The 22,148-nt window shown below is 33.6% G+C and overlaps 1 protein-coding gene across 1 annotated transcript; it reads right to left on the reverse strand.

Annotated features, from left to right (window-relative positions):
* Positions 1 to 12,679: 12,679 nt before the first annotated feature.
* Positions 12,680 to 20,369, reverse strand: LOC113230405 (monocarboxylate transporter 1-like). The gene is made up of 8 exons (XM_026464316.1): positions 20,191 to 20,369; positions 18,394 to 18,520; positions 17,336 to 17,743; positions 17,142 to 17,262; positions 16,919 to 17,066; positions 15,939 to 16,083; positions 15,184 to 15,375; positions 12,680 to 13,049 (listed from the first exon to the last, which is right to left on the reverse strand). Exons 1-8 carry the CDS (start codon positions 20,341 to 20,343, stop codon positions 12,937 to 12,939), a joined length of 1,407 nt encoding a protein of 468 aa, XP_026320101.1. The 5' UTR covers positions 20,344 to 20,369; the 3' UTR covers positions 12,680 to 12,936.
* Positions 20,370 to 22,148: the final 1,779 nt, after the last annotated feature.

Below are 22,148 nucleotides of genomic sequence, written 5' to 3' on the forward strand. Positions count from 1 at the left end.
AATATCACGTGTCAACTGGAGATGAATTCCATGCATCTTTATCCTGAATATAATCACTAACACTATAGTAGCTTTTATTCAACAGAGCGTTTTTAATATAGTTTTTAAATTTCTTCTCTGACATCTGTTTTACTACATCTGGTATTTTATTATAAAAGCGCACACAGTTTCCCATGAAAGATGAGTTTACTTTATGCAATCTAAACATTGGAAGTGCCAGTTTATGTTTATTTCTTAAATTAAAATTGTGTATTTTGTTATTTTCAGGGAATAAATGGATATTTTTTCTTATGTACATTATGTTAGAGTAAATATATTGGCAAGTAACTGTCATTATTTTAATTTCACTAAACAATTCTCTCAATGAGTCGCGACAACGTAAATTATAAATACCACGAATTGCCCGTTTTTGTAAAACAAACACTTGCTGAATGTCAGATCCGTGTCCCCATAATAAAATTCCATATGCTAAAAGACTATGAAAATAACTGAAATACACGAGTCTAGCCGTTCGTATGTCCGTCATTTGCCTAATTTTCCTAACCGCGTAAGCCGCGGAACTTAATTTACTCACTAAATTTCTTATATGTGGGCCCCATTGTAATTTTGAATCTATTGTAATGCCCAAAAAGACGGTACATCGACATAATCCAACGCTTCATTATTCAGTGATACTACTGTATTAGGTATTTCTTTAGAGTTGGAAAGTGAAAACCGTACACATTTTGTTTTATTGCCGTTTAACATTAAGTTATTCGCGGCGAACCAATCCGAAACCTGCGACAGAGCTATATTTACCTTGTCTATAGACAAGTTTCCTACTATTGGTCTTGGTATTTTAAAAATAAGTGAGGTATCATCGGCAAACAAGACAATATCATTGAATTTCCAAAGTAGACACGGTAAGTCGTTTATATATATTATAAAAAGAAGAGGGCCTAATATAGAACCTTGAGGAACACCCATGGCAACCAGAGAGCCTGCAGACTTTGATTCATTAATTTGCACTTTTTGAACCCGATTTTTCAAATATGATTTAAGTAAAGATAGAGCTGTGTCGTCAAACCCGTAGTGCATCAACTTACTCAGCAACGTCTGATGATCTACACAATCAAATGCCTTCGTTAGGTCGCAGAAAATGCCAATGGCATCTTGGGACTCTTCCCACGCGTCAAATATTCGTTGTAATAAGGCCACCCCCGCGTCAGTTGTTGAGCGTCCTTTCGTGAAACCGAACTGTTCACTCTGTATTAAATTGTTTTGATTAAAATGTATTATTATTTGACTGTACATGATTTTCTCAAAAACCTTGCTGAGCACTGGTAAAACTGAAACAGGTCTGTAGTTACCAGGGTCTGTATTATCCCCTGATTTAAATAAAGGTACTACCCTACTATATTTTAAAAAATCAGGAAAAACGCCCTCAGTAATACTAAGATTAAACACGTATGCTAAGTATGGAGCTAAAGTATCAATAACAGATTTACAAAGTTTTACGGACACTCCCCAAATATCCTCCGTATTTTTAGACGTAATTGATCTAAACGTTTTAACGATGCAGTGAGGATCAATAGTACGAAATTTAAATTTCACTTCACATTTATTTAAGTTTTGATTTAATAAGTTGTAAGCCCGAACTGAAGAAGAGTCCAAGTTAGCGGTGGTTTTTATCGGAATATTTGTAAAATAGTTTTCGAATTCCTGAGCTACTTCGAGACTAGATTTAAGTAATACGCGATCAGTTTTCAAAGTAATGTGTGGTTTACGTTGTTGCATACGACCAGTCTCCGCATTAATAATTTTCCATACTGCTTTTATTTTATTATCAGAGGATTTTATTTTAGCGCTAATAAAGTTTGATTTTGCAATTTTACAAACTTGTTTAAATATTTTAGAATAATTTCTAACATAATCTAAAAATTGTTCACCACGTGTGAAGGTTTTTTTTTCGTAAAGACTAAACAGTGTTTCCCTACTTTTTATAATGCCTATTGTAGCCCAGTCACAGAATTTAAATTTTAAATTAATATATTTTTCTTTGACTTTAAACGTATGGTCGAATGATTGTATAAATGTCCGAAAAAAATGTTCATAGTGGCAATTTGCTCCAAGACTATTTAAGTGAGTGTCCGGTATAGGAAGATAATTTTCTAGCGTTTCACGAAATCTATCAACACGTTGTGAGGTTACTGGCCTACTACGAATTTTAAATGTGTATTGTTTATTTATTGTTGTAAAACTGGCACTTTGACCACTATGATCTGACTTTAAACAGTTGAAAATATTTTTATCTAGATAATCGCAATTACAAAATATATTATCTATGCATGTAGCTGTACTGGCGCATATTCTAGTAGGTTCTGAAAATACATTTTTAAAGTCAAACGATTGAAATAACGATATCAGTCGGGTACTCGTTGCATTATGCTCTAGAATATTTACATTAAAATCTCCACATACAATCAACTGTTTTTTACTTTTATTTAATAGTCTTAGAACTTCTTCCATAGCGATTTCAAACGTATTATAATTATCACTAGATGGAGGTCTATATGCGCACACTATGATAAACATCTCCAGCTCGACACATGATAACTCAATCTTTGATTCAACCGAGAATCCAACAATATCTTCTCGAGATTTAGACTTTAAGCCATGTCTAATAAATATCATTGAGCCGCCGCGAATTGTGGATTTTCGTGTGAATACACTAGCCATACTATAATTTTTGAAATTAAACATTAGCTGATGTTCTTTTAACCAGTGTTCGGTCAGACATAACACGTCATGCTTATATTTTTCGAGAAATAATTCTACTTCATGAGTTTTGCCGGAAAAGCCTGCAATATTTTGATGAGCAATTGAAAAGATACTTGACTTTCCCTTTGTCGTCTTAACTAGTTTAAATGGGTAGGCAGTCCAACCTCATTCGTGCGTGCACCATGGCATGGGGCCGCTTGCACAAGATCAGTGAAATGTACTGTTTTACATGATGTCTGAATACAGTCCAAGTTATTTAAATTATACGCTATTAATTTTGCTAGTCTTAATCTAATGCTTCTACGAAGGTACATTGTATCCTTGGTCAATATACAATTGTTAATAAATTTATTAATATCAAAAAATATTAATTGATTGTCACAATGACATGTCATGTTATATAAAAGTGTATTCATCCTATGAATATGGTCGTTTTGTTCAGTACTCAGAGACGCTGAGTACGGAAATGCACAATGCATAATTTTTTTAGAGCCTAATTTACACAACCTATCAAAACCGCTTATAATGTCCTTTTTACTTATATTTTGACTGTTGCCTATCAGAATTACAATGTTGGTATTACTGTGTATTTGCTCATTGTTCACAATTGAATTTATTACTTGCGAGTAACTTGCATTCGGCATACAATGGTTTATGACGGAGCTGTGTACTTCTACGTTCAGTAAACGTTGTACGATGAATCGTATGGCGCGGCATTATTGTCTCTCATGTTTATCAAATTGTCGGTGGCCAAGATGTCTTCCTGCGTTTCCTTGTCCGCCGGTACATAGTTGTATGCGATTTTATTAGTACATAGGTTTTGTTTAGTTATATAGACGTTTTCGTTCTTATCATGACTTTTTATTGATTGTTGTTGTCTATCTAGTGCATGCCGGAGGGATGAGATTTTTAAATCTTTTTTGTTAATATTTTTCAGCAGTGCGGTTTTCTCGGAAAGAAGTATTTCTATTTGAACTTGCGCGAAATCGAGTTGTTCCTGGAGTATCTTATTCTTTTTTTCCATTTCCTCAATTGCGTCATAGTTGTTAATTCGGGCGAGTGGTCTATCCTCTACATCATCACAATTGTCGCTAATTGAGAGTGATTCAAACGAATTATGGGTTTCTATATGAATAATCTCTGTATTGTGTAGTCCCACATTCTCGATATCTGATTGTAATTTAGTATCGGTCAACTTTTGCCCTGACAGTTTTGGTGAAGATTTAAGTTCGGGATCTGCACTACGACATTTTGACTTATATTTCGCTTTCATTGGAGTGGATGTTGAAGAACGTTTAGCTTTGGTGCACACATTGCACTTCCACGTGCCACGTCGTGATTTTTCTAGAAGGTTGAATCTTTTGGTAGAGACTTGTGAACACTCTTCAATACAGTAATTATTTTTACAACTTGCGCAACACAAATAACAGTTTCTTTTTATAGGTTTTTTGCATACTGTGCACCTTTCCGTTCTTGGAGCCATTATTGTTATAAAATTAAATAATCAACTGTATAATAACATCACCGAGTTGAAGACTTCCTCCTTTTCTTAATGTCGGTTAAAAAAAAAAAAAAAACAACAGAAAAATTTTCGTTGTTTCGACTTAAGTTTTTGATGACGCCACCTCCACACAAAATAATGTATAGAACTCAATAATAACTTGTCCAAAGTCAACAGTTCAATGTCTTAGTTCACACTAATTAGTCAAAGGCATGTTGTTATGATATAACATTTATATTTAGGCACTATTTCTCTGTAACTTGTTTGTTTGACTATCACCCGGTCAGGATCGAACTTGCAACTCGAGCGCTTAAGGCAACTGCAGTAGCCACTCGACCACCACGACGTTACTTGCATGAATTTAACCGCTAGTAGGAAGCGCGCTGAGTTTGGATATTTTTAAACACATGTCAAACAGGGTCCAAAGTCCAATTTATCATTTCAACTGTCAAGTACCTACATAACTGATAAATATTTATTAAAATATTTAAATTATGCACTTTTCACTTAACTAATCTTTGCAGATATTTACTATTTCGTTTAATAATAGATGTTGAAATGATTTTGTCACAGAATTACACTGATTTAACATGTATTTTGAAACGATACTGTCTTAACACTTTGGTATATTATGGTAACTTATTTAGTATATAAAAATGTTTACAAACACTTGCACATAATATTTGCGTATACACCTTTGTTTTTAACGCGTTGTCGAAGTTAATTATTCAATTTAAATAATTTTAAGCAAATCGAACATAATTCCGATTGTTTACTTCGCGGCGCCCTCTGGCGAAAAAAAAAAAAAAAAAATGCTAATGCTAATGCTAATTGCATGCTAATTTTACCTTGATGTTAACAAAATTAATGGATATACAAAATGCTACATATACATATAATGTGTTTGTATCAGAGACGTACCCAAATATTTCAGATGTCAATCAATATTCTCAGTACAGAGTACTAAAAAACCGACCTCAAAAGTACGTGGAATTACGTCTATTTGCTAAGTTTTATTGAAATATCCCCTAGTTCGCCATTATACAGGACTTGACACTGGACATAATAAAAATAGGTTCGCACTACGACACTACTCAAAGTATATCGAGAGAAAAACGCCTTGAATTGGAGAAATAGCAAAATCAACCATTAAAGTAATTACTCCTAAATTAAAGTTAGGCGCCATTTATAAAATGAATCTTCATGCGTGAACAGCTACCCTTCGAGGTGGATGATTTTCTTCAAAATGAAATGGGACCAATATGAAAGTACCCCCTTTCCAACAAAAAAACAATCATGACAATCGGTTCACAAATACCGGAGTTATCGCGTAACATACATACAAAAAAAAAGAACATACAGTCAAATTTAGAACCTCCTCCTTTTTTAAAGTCGGTTAAAAAGAAATGACAAACCAAATCGTTTCTCTGGAGAGTTTTCTTTGTATTTTTTTAATCAAAATCATATCATTTATTGCTTTATGTGGTACAAAAGTTCTTAAAACTATTATTACGTTCCAACATAAACCCTGTAAAGCACTGCAATTAACTTACTTCACTATACTAATATTAATACTAATAGGTACACATAAATTCATGTCAACTTAACTTACTATACTGTACACATAATATCGTGTACTTTTACTATAGAAATACACCTTTAGGTCATATAAATAGTTCGAGAGCAAATAACTTTTCAGAGCATTTGCGAACACGTAATTATTTTCAATGTTTCTTATTCTAACAGGTATTTTGTTATAGACTCTTATTGCAATATTGTGTGTACCCGAGCTAACAATTTCTAAATTTGTAAAAGAACCAATCAATTTGCTTCGCGGTCTCAAATTAGATTAAGGATTTTCACTTCGTTGTCCAAATAAGTGCCTTTATTTTTTTACAAACTTACTACTTTCAAATACATAATATTGATGTTAAAGTTGAAACGTTCAAACTACAAAAATGTGGTCTACAAGTATCTGTTTCCGTTATGTTTGCCAATTCTCTCATGCATTTCTTCTGCAGAATAAAGAGGCTGCTGGCTAAAGAGGGAGCACTATTACCCCACTAAATGACACTATAAGTAAGCCAAGCTTGCGCATAGGCGTAATATGCAGACAAAGCGGTTTTTAAATTTGTAAATTTTTTTAATTCGTATAGAGCGAATGTGAACCTAGATAATTTTCCAGACACTTTATCTACATGGCATTTCAAATTAACTCCTGAGTCAATTTCTAATCCTAATAAATTACACGAATCTACACATGTTTCACTATTTTCATATGACAAATCGATTTTCATTGGTGATTTTTGACGTGATTTTACGTGAATTAATTTAGTGTTCTTATATATATTATTACATTTATATATATTAAATAAAGCATATTTAGTTGTCTCATTGATTGCCATTTTTATTCAAAAATTAAAGAGAAAACTATGAATCAGCCTGGACAAATAACACACACATATTCATAGCCCCGTACTAGGGAAACCCCGTTTCGCGGGTGCCATGGACACACAAAAACGCAGATAACCACAAATTACACCCAAAGTCGAGAGAAATAAATGTAGGCCATATAAATAATTCCCCCGACCCGGGTATCGAACCCGGGATCTCTGCGTGGTAGTCCAGTATAGTAACCGTTATCGGATAATTGCCATAACAGTTATCAAATAAAATAATCATCTTGATAATTTCTAACCATGATTATACATAACCTAACCTCGGGTTAAAAAAACCGACCTCAAAAGTCATTCATCCCCTAGTTTGCCACCCTTAGAGGTGGAATATTTTCTTGAAATTTAAATGGGACCACATCTGTGGTACCTTCTTTCCAACAAAAAAAGAATCATCAAAATTGGTTCTCAAATGGCGGAGTTATCGCGTAACACACATACAAAAAAAAGCACAGACGAATTGAGAACCTCCTCCTTTTTTTGAAGTCGGTTAAAAATAGAAAAAAATCATCACGGTGCTTTAGTTCAAAGCCAATAAACATTAATAAGTAAGATTAATGTGTCTTTGCAATGTGATTTCTACAACACTCCGATTCCCGTTTTCAACGCGTACTTATAGCGGCAAAACCCGTCTGGAGTCTTAATATCAGATCCTTCAGACCACCGCCTCTTAAAAAGTAGCCTGATATATTTCACCTGAGATGATTTAGGGGTCCATCACTTTTATTACACGTTTCGATAAAAGAATCGCTAAAAAGATCTTTATACATTTTTATTGATCAGCCAAAAAAGACGCAGAACAGAATTCTTCAAATAATTTACCCTAATTTAAAAAAAGGAACTCACAAAATTATACTATATATTATAAATATAATTACTCTATATATTAAGTATTACACTCACAAAAGTCGTGGATGATCATACTTGTAATTATCCCCCTTGTCAACTTCTATAATACCAAAAAGATTTTGTAAAATAAGAGTTATATCTTTTTTGTGATGCCAAGTCGTGTACCTGCGGGAAGCCATAACCTTTCAAAAAACAATCTTTTTCAGTGTAATGTTATAGTATGACAAACCTATCAACCAAGTAATGTATTATTACTAAAGTGACTGAAAGAACGAATGATTACCAAATATTGTCTATTTCTTACTAAAAATAGGAAAGAAATAACGCTATATGAAATTAATGCCATCTCTTTCTTTTTTGATGTTCCAAATCGTCTTAACGTAGTATAATGTTTAAGTACTTAATGGTATTTACATTTAGAGAATTTTAACTGTTAAAAAAAGAAAAATATGTAATAATGAAATCTATTATAATTACGTTGTTTTCAATTAGGTATTTTTCCGGATTTGAAAGAAAAATAAATAAAACAAGCTGAGTCTTAATTGTCACGTTGTAAATTCGGAATTATAATCTAGTGTCAACTGTCAGTGTCGAAAAGTAGCATATAGATGTCGCTGTCATAATTTTACGAAATAAACATAGCGTATTTTTATTTAAAAAGAAATTATTTCTAAGTACTATTAAATAAAAAATAATAAACAAAATATTGAAGAGATATATGTAAATAAATAAGTTCAACTTAACTTTTAATCATTACAAATCAATATTAAGACAATAAAAGTGAAAATAATATTGTTTCCATTGCATCCGTGTAGCTATTTTAAGATTGCTGAATTTGACATAGGAACAATATTACTTTAATGTCAAAGTCGCGTCATAGTACGAACTGAGTGAATGAATAGTCACAAAGCTGCCAATAAAACATCATAGTTTTAGCATTATAATAAGCTTACTTTAAGTAGGCGCTTAAAGTTAATGTAAGGTTAAAGTAGTAAGTGACACGCCAGCCTATAACAGTGGCGCTCAGAGCTATAAATTGCAAAGATCTGAGGGGCACAGCGCTGCGCCTGTCACTCTGAAACATACGTTGACAAGTTCCATGCGCCTATAATTTTACCAGCACCCTTACAAACTGGAACGCAGTAATGATCTTGCTACTATGTAATTAAGAAATTCAAATCTAGAACTTAAACTATCATGCATATGCCCTTATATAGCGCTTGTGGATAGTCAAATGTACCTAGGACTTACAATTGATAATCGTATGAAATGGACGGAATATATCGATGCGGTTTGTAGTAAACTAAAAGCTATTCTTGCGAAATTTGCATAAGAAAAAATAAACTTACTTACCCTATTTTACGCAACCTGTATATGTCACTCGGAGAATCAATAATTGGATACGGACTTACCACCTACGGCCTAACTTGTAAAGGTCACCTAGATTAAACTTACGGAATGCATCTAAGAATACTAAAAACTATAGTACCTTCTAAAATAAAACTAAAGTACAAAGACGTTTACCGCTGTTTGTTCCACCACTGCAAAATACTCCCTATGCATGAAAAATTAAAATATAATATGCTGTTAGCCGAACACTTTTTTGATTAAAGTTTACAATCTACCTACAGTGACGAAATAAAGACGCGAAATGTCTATAGTAATAAATTGTTAATACCGTCTTATCGAAATCTTTATGGTAAAAATAGATTAAAATATATAATATCTTATCTAAAAAACAAAATTCCTAAAGAAATAAAAATATCGTTAAATTGTAAAAACATCAAACTTAGATTTTAAAAATACGTTTTAGAAAAAATAATACGTGATTGAAATATATAATAATTATAGCCTTCTAATTTTAACTAACAACATACATAGGTATTAACTTAAAATGTATTTTATAGGTACTGTTCACAACCATTTATTAGATTAGACTCGTGTTCAGCGGTGGGATGTATATACAAGGATCAAGGTTTAGTGACACCTTTATTAACGACTCTCACGCACACTAGAGGAATGTCAACACGCAGCAGTACGAACGCACACACTACATAGAAATTATTTGTACGACGAATGAGCGAAATACGGAAAAACTTAATTAAGTTTATGTTATACTGGAATGTTTTGTTTTTTTTAGTGCTTTAAATGTAATAAATAAATTTAAAAAAATACTGCTTGGCGGCAGAAATAGGTAAGGTGACAGTACTTCTCTGGAGTGGCTATTAAAACATATAACAGCAGTGATCATTGTTTAATCTATTGAAAGTAACAAACAGCAATCTATTACCATTACAATTTTCTTACTTTTTTATTGTATTCAAACGTACAGACGTTAGACTGTTCATCTGCTGGAACTTGGGAACCGCTGTCTATTCATAATATAACATGGGTTGCCAGCTGCGGGACAAAATATTTGAAATCTCCTGTACAAAGTACCGACTTTGCCTATGGTGCAGGGCGTGTGACGCACGCTACGCGTCAAACCAAACCACTGTAATATCAAAAACAGCATTTTTGAGAAAAACTTCGTAAAGAATTTTTCGGATTTTTGTACTTTTTGAGGTTAGTAACGTAAAAAGATATATTTAACTTCCGTTGTACATTAGATATTAAAGAAAATTTGTTATTTCTATTAATAAAACGAATAAATTTCTTTTCCCTGGGTAACATCAGAAAGATTTTTGTTGTTATGAAATTACAAAACACTGTGTTTAACCTTGTAGTACCTATTTTGGTTTGACACGATAGAATGTGGTTTTTAATTGTTAAAATTTGAGCCGCGACAAATATTAGTGGACTCCCCGCTCCTGAGGCGTTTGCGCGATCTTAGGGTCGTATTCCAGAACTGTACTCAATGCTCAAGTCAGGAGTTGAGCAGACTTCAGTATGATTTCAAGCACTGGAAATACGACTCTAATGGCAAGGTCTTGAGTATGATTTTCAGTGCTCACTGCAATACTCAAGTCCTGACTTGAGCATTGAGTAGAGTTCTGGAATACGACCCTGAGAGTGTTCGCTAACTCAGGCGCCCCGCAACACTGTAGCTACTGCATTTCGTGCGCATAATAGTCAAACCAAAAGACTGTATTGCTGCGTATCGTGTTATATAAAAATTAGTAAATTCTAAAAGTTAGTATATTTTAGTTTTTAATATCTCATTCAAAAACTCTAAACCCTCCAAATTTGAAATGTCAGGGTATAGATTAGGCCTAGAGAAACCATATGAGCGCTGTTACATCAAAGCACTGTAAGTGACTTTACTTATTGTTTTGACACGGCAGCACGGACGCAAGTTTATAGGGCGCGCCGAGGGTCTCTCACGACACTTCCAAAAAGCCTACGTGTCTCGCGGCGCTAAAGTAGTAAACGGGCTATTATTTCCCTTCATCATTTATAATTGCATCATTTGCACCTGAATTTCCGATCGCCAGAATATCGATTACACTCGGGCGCTATGTCGACTATAGTCCATTTGCTTAGGTACTTCACTAAATATAAACAATTTTGATACATCTTTTTATTGAAACATATACTTTATAAATCAATAGGTATAAAAATAGGCATGCAATTTCATATAAAGCCAACTATTTGTATTTTGTATTTAAAGGTAAGTAAAAATCGTTCATTTTCATCATTTCATTAAATAGACATCTCAAGATTGTTTACATTTAATTAAGTACCTAAACAAATGGACTATAGCGCCGGCGCTCCCTGTACCTATGACTGCACTGGCTCTTTCTGCCCTTTAATTCAGAGAATAAACAAAACCCTACCCACTGTAACGGTTTCACCACATTGATTAATCGGCTTAAGTCAGTCAGAAAAAGCTTAAGAGTCGAGACTACCTTTTCGCGTACCAATACGGTTCATTTTGCTTGAGACGAGTGGCAGGGACAATGGCTTTATTTCAGAATTAATTTTTTACAAACGAAATTAAAGCCATTTGAAAAATTCATGTCGTATCTACTATACGTGTTCTATTTAGTTCAGTTGACATAAAAAAATGTAGGCATATGTGAAGTACCTATTAAATACAGCGGTTTTCTTGTAAAATGTCGAGACAAGTTTGTGTTGTTTTTCTATCGAGAAAATGTTTAGGAATCGCGTTTTCACACCATATAGTAATCGATATGTATCCTCAATTTCACTATATATCTTTTTCCTAAGCGATTGATTTAACACTTTCACTGTTATGCAGAATCAATCAAAGCCATTTTAGTTGTATAGAGTCTTAAATGACGTTGCGCGTGATGTCCACTCACACTTGAAACGCACAACGTCTTTTTCGCTCTTTAAATATGACAGACATGAAGCTTTCACTGAAAGGCTTAAAGCGATTCCGTGTCGATAAGTGTGGTAACTCCTTAAAACGATCATCAATACCTAATCATAATCCTTCATCAATAAGAACGCACGATTGTAAACACATTCAGTCACAATGTTCGAATATTTACCAAATAGTATTGTTTCATCATTGACTTACAATTATATGGACGTCGGGTCCGCGCTAAAAAGTGTCCGAACTTATAGGGCGTTAAAATCGTATACAGAGCGTCATTCACGCTTTAGTCTTCGTTTGTTTGACTGACAGCGAAACAAGCAAAATTAGACAGTACTGCGATGACATTACAATTTAAAAGCTTTTTCATATCCCTTTACATGTCACTACGTTTAAATAGGTTGACTTGGGACATTTTTTTCGTGGTTTTTGTATTATACCCGTCGTCCATTTATTTGTAAGTCAATGTGTTTCATAGTAGTATTTGATGTTAAAAAGAAAACAGTTAAATGGTGTTCGTTTTGTTACAGGTAATCTGTCGAGTTCATCATCGTAAAGCAATTTTTCGAGTCTGCAGAATCTTGCTTTCATACTGAACACTGTTTTTAATAGCTTTCAGTGAACCCCAAAAATTAATTACGAATTAAATTAACTCTGAAGAATTTAACGAGGGTTCATGTTTCTAATTATTATTATTTTAAAATTTCGTCAACTTTTAAAATGTTACGGAACTTCAATCACAATGCTAAAAATACAGACCTGATGTTTTTTTGCTGGGTGGAAATTGATGACAGATTACCGGAAAAGTGCGGAATATCTGAAACTCTTATCCTTGTCTCTTTCCCGGAAACATCCCTAAGGTCTGAGTTTGTTGTAAACGTATTGTTACGGCTCCCCATTTTTCACAAGCATCTTATTTCTAAACTGACTAAACCCGTTTTAAATGTCAGAAAACGTAACTCGGGTAATAAAATAGTTATTTTGGTTTATGTCGCCTGTTCATTTTATTGGAAAATAAATGTACGTAGGTATTTATCACTTTATAATACTTTTATAGTTTATGACACTTTACAACACGATATAAATAGCTTTTATTTTCCTTTCAAAAGATATTCTATAGGCCAGAGTATTAAGCACGGGAGACAGCACACTGTTAGGGCGTAGAAAGCAGGAACGTAATCTTCAAAGACGTCTTTCAAAAGACCTGGAACAAAAATTTGTAACTATACAAAGCAAACTCTTTCTCACGTAGGTAACCATTTTTCATCATTTCTCTTGGCTTTACGATTCAACAACTTTCTTAGTGTACTAAGAAAGTGGTACTATATTCAAAGAAGGCTGCAAACAGATGGACTGTGCAGTCGACATACTTCGGTATTTAAGTTTGCAGTTGAGACTTTAACTGCCTGCAGTAGAGATTTAAACTGCAAGCGTCGACTACAGTCAATTTGAACGATAGTCCGAGAATCAAAAGCAGCAATGTATATTTTAGGACAAAAAATTTTTTTTTTAAATTCTGAAACAACTTGATTAATTTCAGAAACGTTAAAAGGTAACGATTACTTGAGGGTTTAATCAAGATACACATTAAACTATCGTCGACTTCATCGTCACTTTCCATCAGAAGAGATAGAGGTCCAATGCACACGTATATTTCATAAAAAAATCATAATGGTAATACAAAAGCACGATTGGTGAAACTTTTCTCGACGGACTTATCAAATTTGCATAATTCGTAAGATATATATTTTTTGGGTATTGACACTTTCGTTTACATTTATGATCACAAATTCCACGGCAGAGTTACTTTGAGTGAGTCTGTTCCGAATTGAAACTAGAGGATTTCGACAGCTGTAAGTTTATATTATATATTTCCTAATCAAAAGTAGGCATTTGGAATCATAAATGTTTTGAATACAGTGACGCGCTACAAATTATAACATTTGTGCTTTCATTTCAACATCAACAAATACACTAAGCTCCTGATCTACACGGTAGGCGATAACTGCTTGCGGTTAGAGCCGACTGCATGCAGTTAACATATGGCAATTTAGCGCATGTGGTCGTTTGATAGACAGCCGAAATGTATAGACAAGTGTCCTACATCTCCGATTGTTTTTTTAAGCCCCAGGCGTAATAAATTATCAACACAACCAAAAAATGTGAGTTTTCAAGTTGTTAAAACATCTGACAACAAACATTAGGCTTCCATAAAATCTTACATAAATACCAATCTCTGTTTAAGATTGAGTGTTCGCCAAAGACAAGTGAGCAGATTAAGTCGCCTCTCAGAAAACTCTTAGAAATTAATATAATATTCCTGCGTAACGGAGGGCAAGAAGTAAATACAGTCTACTTGGTGTCGAGATGTAATTTTTCACGCGCTCGGACTCGGTCCTGGAGCAATTTATCAAGACCACCACCCGCGCTATCGTTATGAAAGCCGGCGAGCAAATCCTGTACATTTATTACCGCCTGGTGGTGAATACTGTCTCCAATGCTCTTGAGTACAACAAATGACCTTCTATTTTCACAAGCTGAGAAAATGCCGCTTCAGTGTACTCAAATCTTTATGTGCTTTTTTAAAAGAACACAATCACATTATGTTTATTTTCATCGTCGTCATTAATTTACCGCCAATGCAGTGACAAAAAAAAGGGAAAGTATCTGTACGTTGTTACCGGGCAATTAATTACATTGGAAGTGAAACTATTATTGCGGATGTAACATTTGTTTTTCAAACAAAAATCCGTTCCTTGTTGTTACAGGTGTTTATTGATTAAATATTCATACAAAAAATATTATTATCGAACAACAAAAAGAAAAATGTTTTCGATGTGTCCATAATTTCACAGCACTTAACCATCTGAGCTATCAATATTTATTATATTATCAATACAATGTTATATATTATCGACCTTTTTATTAATAATAATAAAAACAAGTGTTGTTTCAACAAAAAATATATAAATATCATGATAGTAAAACATCATGATGTGCAATAAATAAATATTGTAATAGTTTCATTTCCAATGTAAAGTAATCGCAAAAAATCTAGATCTTAAAAAATAAAGGATCTAATAAAAGATCTAAATAAAGGAAAAGGAGGATAATAAAAAATCTTAAAATCTTGTCAAGATTATAAACTTCATTTGCTAGCGATGACTAGGATTTTAACGGGAGAACATGGCTCTATTAACAAATAGGTTTCTCCTCGTATCCTCAAGGCTGAGATAACTGAGGTTCAATTTTGGATATTATTACTTAGAATTAGAATTAGAATATAAGGTTCTTGTTAATTATAGTAGGTGTTATTAAACAATTTTCTTTAGTCTTACCTATGAGAGGTGCAAAAGTGACATTAACCAGACCAGCAGACAGCATGAAAAGGGCATAAGCCCCAGGGAAGTCTGCATGTGTGACATGGTTTGATATGACCAAAGGACTGGTCACATGGAGCCAGGCCCTGAGAATACCTAATACAGCTGTCGCTGTGGCTACGTAGTAGAACTCACGTAGTTGGAGTACGACTGAAATCATAAAATTAGACAAATTAGTATGCGTTTCGAGGAACACTTGCAAACCTAATTTATGGATGGCTACGGTGTGCTAAATTCTTTAGGCTTTAGGTTCAACTTATTATTCTGAACGACGCAGTCGCAAGTCGTTAGTCTCATTAATTTGCTGAGTTGCTTATCGCTTTACAGCCAGGCAAAAAACTCTTGAAATTGTAAAAACCAGATTTGGTAAATAGGTTTAAGAATATTTGTAAGTCTTTCTGTGCTTCACAAAATGAAAAATGGGGAAAGCAAATAGTATATCCGAACGTCCAATTGATGTATTGGTACACTTTAGTTCCTTTTTGTTGGGACACTTTCATCCCTTTCACTTCCTTTAAGATTTGTTTATGTGACAAAAAGTACCCCTACGCCTTTCTCCTAGGTACCATCCCATCTATGTCTACACCTAAATTCATCAATATAATAAGGATTTCAATAAGGATAAGGATTTTCAATCATTTATCGATAATTTAATAAAAACAATAAAAATGCCCATGATATATAATGATAATTATTCAACCTTGGGTACTTACCTAATCTAAGCAAGAAAGTGAACAATGTAGAAATGTAGAATAAGGTCCTGGTGTTAACATTAACAATACCACTGATAAAGGCAAGAGCACATCGCCCTGCGACATCAGCCCCTGCGCATATCGATATACACGTAGCCACTTGTGTCTGCAAAATAATAAAGATATATATGTAAAAGTTGTCTTCTCGTCACCACTCCCGCAGTGCCTGAAGACCAGCGTTAACAACCAATGCGTCCTACCAGTGACTTACGGAGCCGAAACGTGGAATATGACGGTCAAACTGGCTCACAGATACGTCGCTCAGCGAGCTATGGAAAGTCTATGCTGGGCATCTCGTTAAGGAATAAAGTCCGAAACGAAGTATACATAAGACTAAAGTTGTGGACATCGTCCAGAAATTTAGCAAGCTGAAGTGGCAGTGGGCTGGCCACATCTGTCGCAGAACCGATAAGCGATGGAGTAGACGGGTTCTCGAGTGGAAAGCACGTCTTGGCAAACGTAACGTAGGATGTCCCCCTGCAAGGTGGACCAACGATCTAAAGAAGGTCGCGGGTAGAGGTTGAATGCGGAAAACGGGTGATCGGGCACTATGGCGTCCACTTGGGGAGGCTTATGTCCAGCAGTGGACTGCAATAGGCCGATAGATTGATAATTGATAAGTAAATGCATATTTTTAGATTATTGATCGCAATACATGACAAATACAACAATTAGGTTAATGTCAAATAAACTCTCCTGTTAATTACTTTTATTATGTGAAATATTTGGCTTTATGTCTTAAGTTAATCCAGTGGAAGAAGTAACGTCTATACAGCTTTATGTAAAACTAATACTGGAGTTAATCTTCAACCTCATCTTAAAATGTTCCTCTTTTAATAATATCAAGTAATGATACCATGTAATTGTTTTGACCTCATAAAGATTTTATTGCACCTAAAAACAGATTATCTAGATAAAAATAGATTGATAGTCATACGTACAGAATCATAACCATATTGAAATAACAGCATTGGTTGAAAAATGAAGAACGTAAGGTCAGAGAAGTTCATAAAACTCTGACCAACGCAGATGTTGCAGTAGACTGGATCATTCAAAATCTTTACATGAAATGTATCAAGTACTTCCATACTGGAAAAGGAATGATAAATAATAAAGTAACATTTGGTAAAATCTATCAAGCTCCTTGACTTAATATCATCCTACCAAATTTTATTAGCGCCTTTTTTGTTTCTTGTGCATCTATTGATATCAATCACTTGTTCATCAGGTTTAAAATTTACTAAATCAACGCTTTCGTCATGTTCGTGTTCACCTTTGATGTTATCTGTAATTTAAATTAATATTTTATTGTTGCGTATCATTATACTAAAATTCACTAGTTGATAAAGGAAAAATACTTGCTGTTCTTAATTTTCGTTGCGGCATTTCTTTAGTCTTCATTACTAACATTCCTGGTATTGTATGTAGTGCAATTCCACTTATAATCAACAAGGTACCTCTAAATCCATAGATATGTAACATATTCTTCAAGAATTGTGGGTACCACATCAATATTATTCCTTGCAACGCTTTACACACACTCATGACCATTGTCCTTTTGCGTACGTAATAGTAATTGATTGTTGAATAGCAAACCGGAACCATCATTCCGAAACCGATTCCTTGTAACGCACCAAATGTTATAGGCAATTGGTTAGTACTTATTATAAAAATGGTTGTGAAAGAGCCTGTTAACATTATGATAGCTCCAACTAACCCTCCAAGTCTTAAAGAATATCTTTTTGAAGTGATGTTTAAAATTATACCTAAAAACAAATACTTAAGGATTATGAACATAAAAAACAAAGGAAATAAAAACTTTGATAAGAAAAATTTAGGTAGAAGCGTAGTTGATAACAAAGTGTAGAGAAATTTCAAGTTTTGACTTTTCTCTGTAAAAGACACAATTGATGGCAATTAATGTACAATAGCAACTTAAGTTATTGTCAAAATTAGTAGCAGTCATATAATACTAATGTAATGTGCTGCACCATACGGTTTGAGAACAGTTGCCGGAGAGTGAAAACTATGTAAGAATATAATGTCCTGGCCACCAACATTAACGTACCCAATCATAGAGGAGGATGATCCCGCATTAATAAACAAACAATCAAATAGCTAAATGCATCGAAACATCCGCTCGTATTTACAATATTAACCATGAGGGCCCTATTTATCAAACAATTAGATTCGTCCATGAATTTACGTACTTCCTCCGTTTATCACACGTCTCTAAATTAGTCCCTTCTCTTTTTCATTTACACTTTCCACTATTTGGTCGTTGCACGTTTGAACGTTGATCTGATCTGTTTTATGAACGACCGAGTCCTAGCTTCAAGTCAGGAAAATGTGCACCGTTGCAAACTATTTCCTTAATTTTAATCCCATGTATCTAGATAATAGCTAATCAACATACCTCCAAATGCAAGCATAACAGCGAAGACTCCATGAGCAGAAGTCAATGACTTGGCTGTCGAATGAGTATCATTAATGAAATCTTTATAAATTAAGCCAAATGAATTGACATGGCCGATACCAGCTATCTGAAAAAAAAAACCAAATTTATGATAATATCCTTTTCACACCCTCGTGTTTTGCAGATTGCAACGATTTGCAGATTAATATACATATAACTTATAATGTTAACTATAACATAAGGATGTTACTACATCAAACTAAAACTAGAGAGAGCATGTTGCGTAATGGAATGTTAAAATTTACACTGTTGTGAAGGACTTTTAAAATTATTTAAAATTGAAAATGACACGAGGTGTGACCATAATGGTTCAATTCGCAAATTTAAAGTACAACAGACAAACGCTATCGGTTCACCAAATTTTGTTTAAACATAAAATTGTAAGCGTTAATACAACAAAGAAAATAACACTCGGCCTTGTTTCAAATATTGTTTATACAATACTCAATATCTATTATGCTACCTGTCACTCTACTGGTCTGAGTCGTCATAGATTATTCAAATAAATAATTAATTTGAATAAATGTCCAAATGACACACATTTTTACCTCAATGACATAAATTGTCATAACATTTGTTCACATTTTTTAATCTTCTGGAAATATATTATTTTAGCAAACAGATTCATGATTAATACAACAGTTTAATTCCACAGCCATTAAGTTATAGCTACATAAGAATTGATGCAAATTAGCGCTGAGAAATTAAATACGCACATCCTTTATAAATTCTAATAGATTTGTCTAATAGATGAAGTGTTCTGTCTATACAAAATCAAATGACATCATAAAATAGAGTCATAAGACAGTTTCTCGTTCGTGGTTGGAATGTCTTTCGTCCCTAAAGATACGTCAGTGTCAGCTTGTATAACCGAGCGGAATCGTGATGAAAATTTAATATTTTTAATATAGAACTAGATCAATTGTCATGACAGTCATCTTGAACTGGTTTTGGTATACCTATTAATTTAATATCATACTGTTTTGACATGAAATACATTTATGCATTAATTGTAACAAACTGACAAAGCCACAGATGCCTCTATGACTAATTTACAATTATGGAAGTAAGACACAGGGTCCCTGTGTTTATTCGTTCGACAGAATTATCTTAAAAATGTGGAGGAACCACCTTGATAGTAACAGTTAAAGACTCAAAGGCTGGTCTACATTGTCCAACGTAACAATATACATAGCCAAATAAAAGGGGAACACTGTCGGGATTTTGAGCATCCGGATGCGAAGCACCAGTTTCGTCCAATTAATTTGCAAGCATTTGTTGTATGTTAGCATGTGTATAAAAAAAACAGTTTTTAATAAACAAATTTTATATATAACTTCAAGAAACTTGATATACCTATAAATGACGACAATTAATTAGTGCCTTTATCAAAACATAAATTATTTTATTACAGTTATTTACATTCAGTGTAGATATAGTTTTATTTTATTGTATAACGTTCTATTTGTCTTGTGTCGTTACAATTGTGTTTGTGTGTTGTTATAAAGGACACTCTGTGATTAATAATATCACAATACCATTTTAGCAGAAAGCACTGACGATTGGATGCGAATGTGCAAAATATTTGTTTTTCTTTTTCTTAGCGAACTACACTATATTAATTTGACTCAATTCCATATGGTTGAATACTATGCTCGAAAATATAAAGTTTTCAAACCAAGCATTCAACTCGTTCTTATTGTCTTATAATATACTAGTAAACAGGAAAATACTTACAAAAGTAATTACTGTTCCAAAACAAACAGCATAACCCCACTTGCCCTTTTCTTCTTCCTTCAGTTCTTCGTTTGTATTGCTACTATCATCTGAAGTCGCACTTACAATTATATCGATATTTGTTACGATCTGTTTATCGTTTTCACAATCCATAATCGTGCCCACGTTTGTACTGTTTGTTGGCGATAGTCTGACTGCCCGGATGCTCTAGATAAAGCAATATGTACGATAAATTGGTCGTATTATACTTGACAAACTCCTTTGTTTACTTTATATTATAAATAGGGTTGGAAATATGATATTCAGTTGTGGTTACTATTTTTCTAAGAAGTTATATTACCCTTCAGAATAGGTAAACCCCAAATCCAAATACATTTAACCAGAAATCTGATTTTCATTCACAGAAAAATAAACATAAAGCTACTAAAATGTCCTAATACAGATTCATGTATTTGTTTATTTAAAGATACACCATCAACTTTAAACAATCTTAGAAATAAATATACATACATGTAATATGTAAACAATAAGTAACTTATTATTATTATGTGATAGTTACTTCTTTCTTGCATGTCCACATGTTTAAATTTATAAGACAAACCGAGAAAGAAAGAGAAAGAGCTGTTCAAGCAGCAATACTTTTGTATGACGTTTTTGATAGTGTATTTTTAGTCGTAAGTAGTTGCGTTTTTTTTGGTACCTTTTCTTTAACTACAAAATCTAACTGTAAATACCGTTGAATTGCAATCAATTTGTTTCTAAAATATTTAAGTTATACTTACTGTTTTATTAGAAGGGATTTCATTCATTTTCTAAAATACAAATACTCTGATGCCTTACTGGGTTACCAACAGGAACCTTTACTCCACAAGTTCTAGTCGCAAGTTATTTCATAATCGTTTAGATACCTAATCAAATAATATGGACTGTATTAATAGTAATAACAATATCCTTGGTGATGGTTTCCGCCTCAGTAGAAAATGTTCAAAGAGTACGAACAAGAAGCACAATATGACATCACCTGACGTCGTATAAAAATAACTATGTTAGTATTTATAGATTCAAATAAACGCCACAAAGTGAAATTTATCTATTTATAATAATCTCAAGAAGGCTATGAGTAGTTTTTATAAGGGTAAAATAGTTTTGATGATAATTAAAGCTTTTTAGAAACAAGAAAAAATATAACAATATTTTTAAAACAAATTCAAGCTGGCGAATAAATTAAGCTGGGTGATGAATGTGGATCGTTAAACGAAAAGGGGAATCCTGTGTGACCCTAATGTCTTTAATAGAATAAACACGAGCAAGGGAAACAAGTTCCGCAATAATTAATAATAATAACAATAACACACACACTCAACATAGCCCCGCACTAAGGAAACCCTATGTCGCAGATGCCATGGACAAATACATAAACAAGCACAAATTACACCCAAACTCACGAGAAGGATAAATGTAGGCCCTACAAATATTTCTCCCGGCACGGAAATCGAACCTGGGACCTCTGTGTGGCAGTCATGGTAACCGTTCGGCCACGAAGGCAGTTATATTATTAATTGGCAAGTAATGGCTCTTGTATTTAGGTGAAGTATAAAAATGTAAATATAAAAAAATGTAAATAATAGGATAGTAAAGCTTTAGATGGATTTTATTAGAGTTTGTGTCAGATACTACACGTCCAAAGGACAACATAATTAGTTTTAAGTCATCTGCATAATGATAAAGGTGGAGTTCAAATTGTCACTTTCAACGCAATAAATAATTTGATAAAGTAAGAGAAAGAGGGCCAAGAATTGAGCCTTGACCTACCCCGGAGCGAATTGATAATACAATGAAATTTATGGGCGCATTGTTCTGTCGTAGGCAAACTGCAAAGGCTTGAAGCGATTTTGGAGTGACGCATACTATTCAGGTATTACCACTGGTGTCGTTAGCAACAGAATCAAAGGCTTTTT

This window comes from Hyposmocoma kahamanoa, unplaced genomic scaffold (assembly GCF_003589595.1).
Source record: "Hyposmocoma kahamanoa isolate Upper Pololo Valley unplaced genomic scaffold, ASM358959v1 63, whole genome shotgun sequence".
In the NCBI taxonomy this organism is placed as follows: Eukaryota; Metazoa; Arthropoda; class Insecta; order Lepidoptera; family Cosmopterigidae; genus Hyposmocoma; species Hyposmocoma kahamanoa.

Excerpts from the sequence above, each read along its gene's own strand:
- LOC113230405 (XM_026464316.1), bottom strand. The coding sequence starts at position 20,343 with ATGGATTGTGAAAACGATAAACAGATCGTAACAAATATCGATATAATT. Across the intron at positions 17,263-17,335 it reads ACGAAAATTAAGAACAGCAA|ATAACATCAAAGGTGAACAC; the intron begins GTATTTTTCCTT and ends TTTAAATTACAG. Across the intron at positions 17,067-17,141 it reads AAAGGCGCTAATAAAATTTG|TATGGAAGTACTTGATACAT; the intron begins GTAGGATGATAT and ends TTCCTTTTCCAG.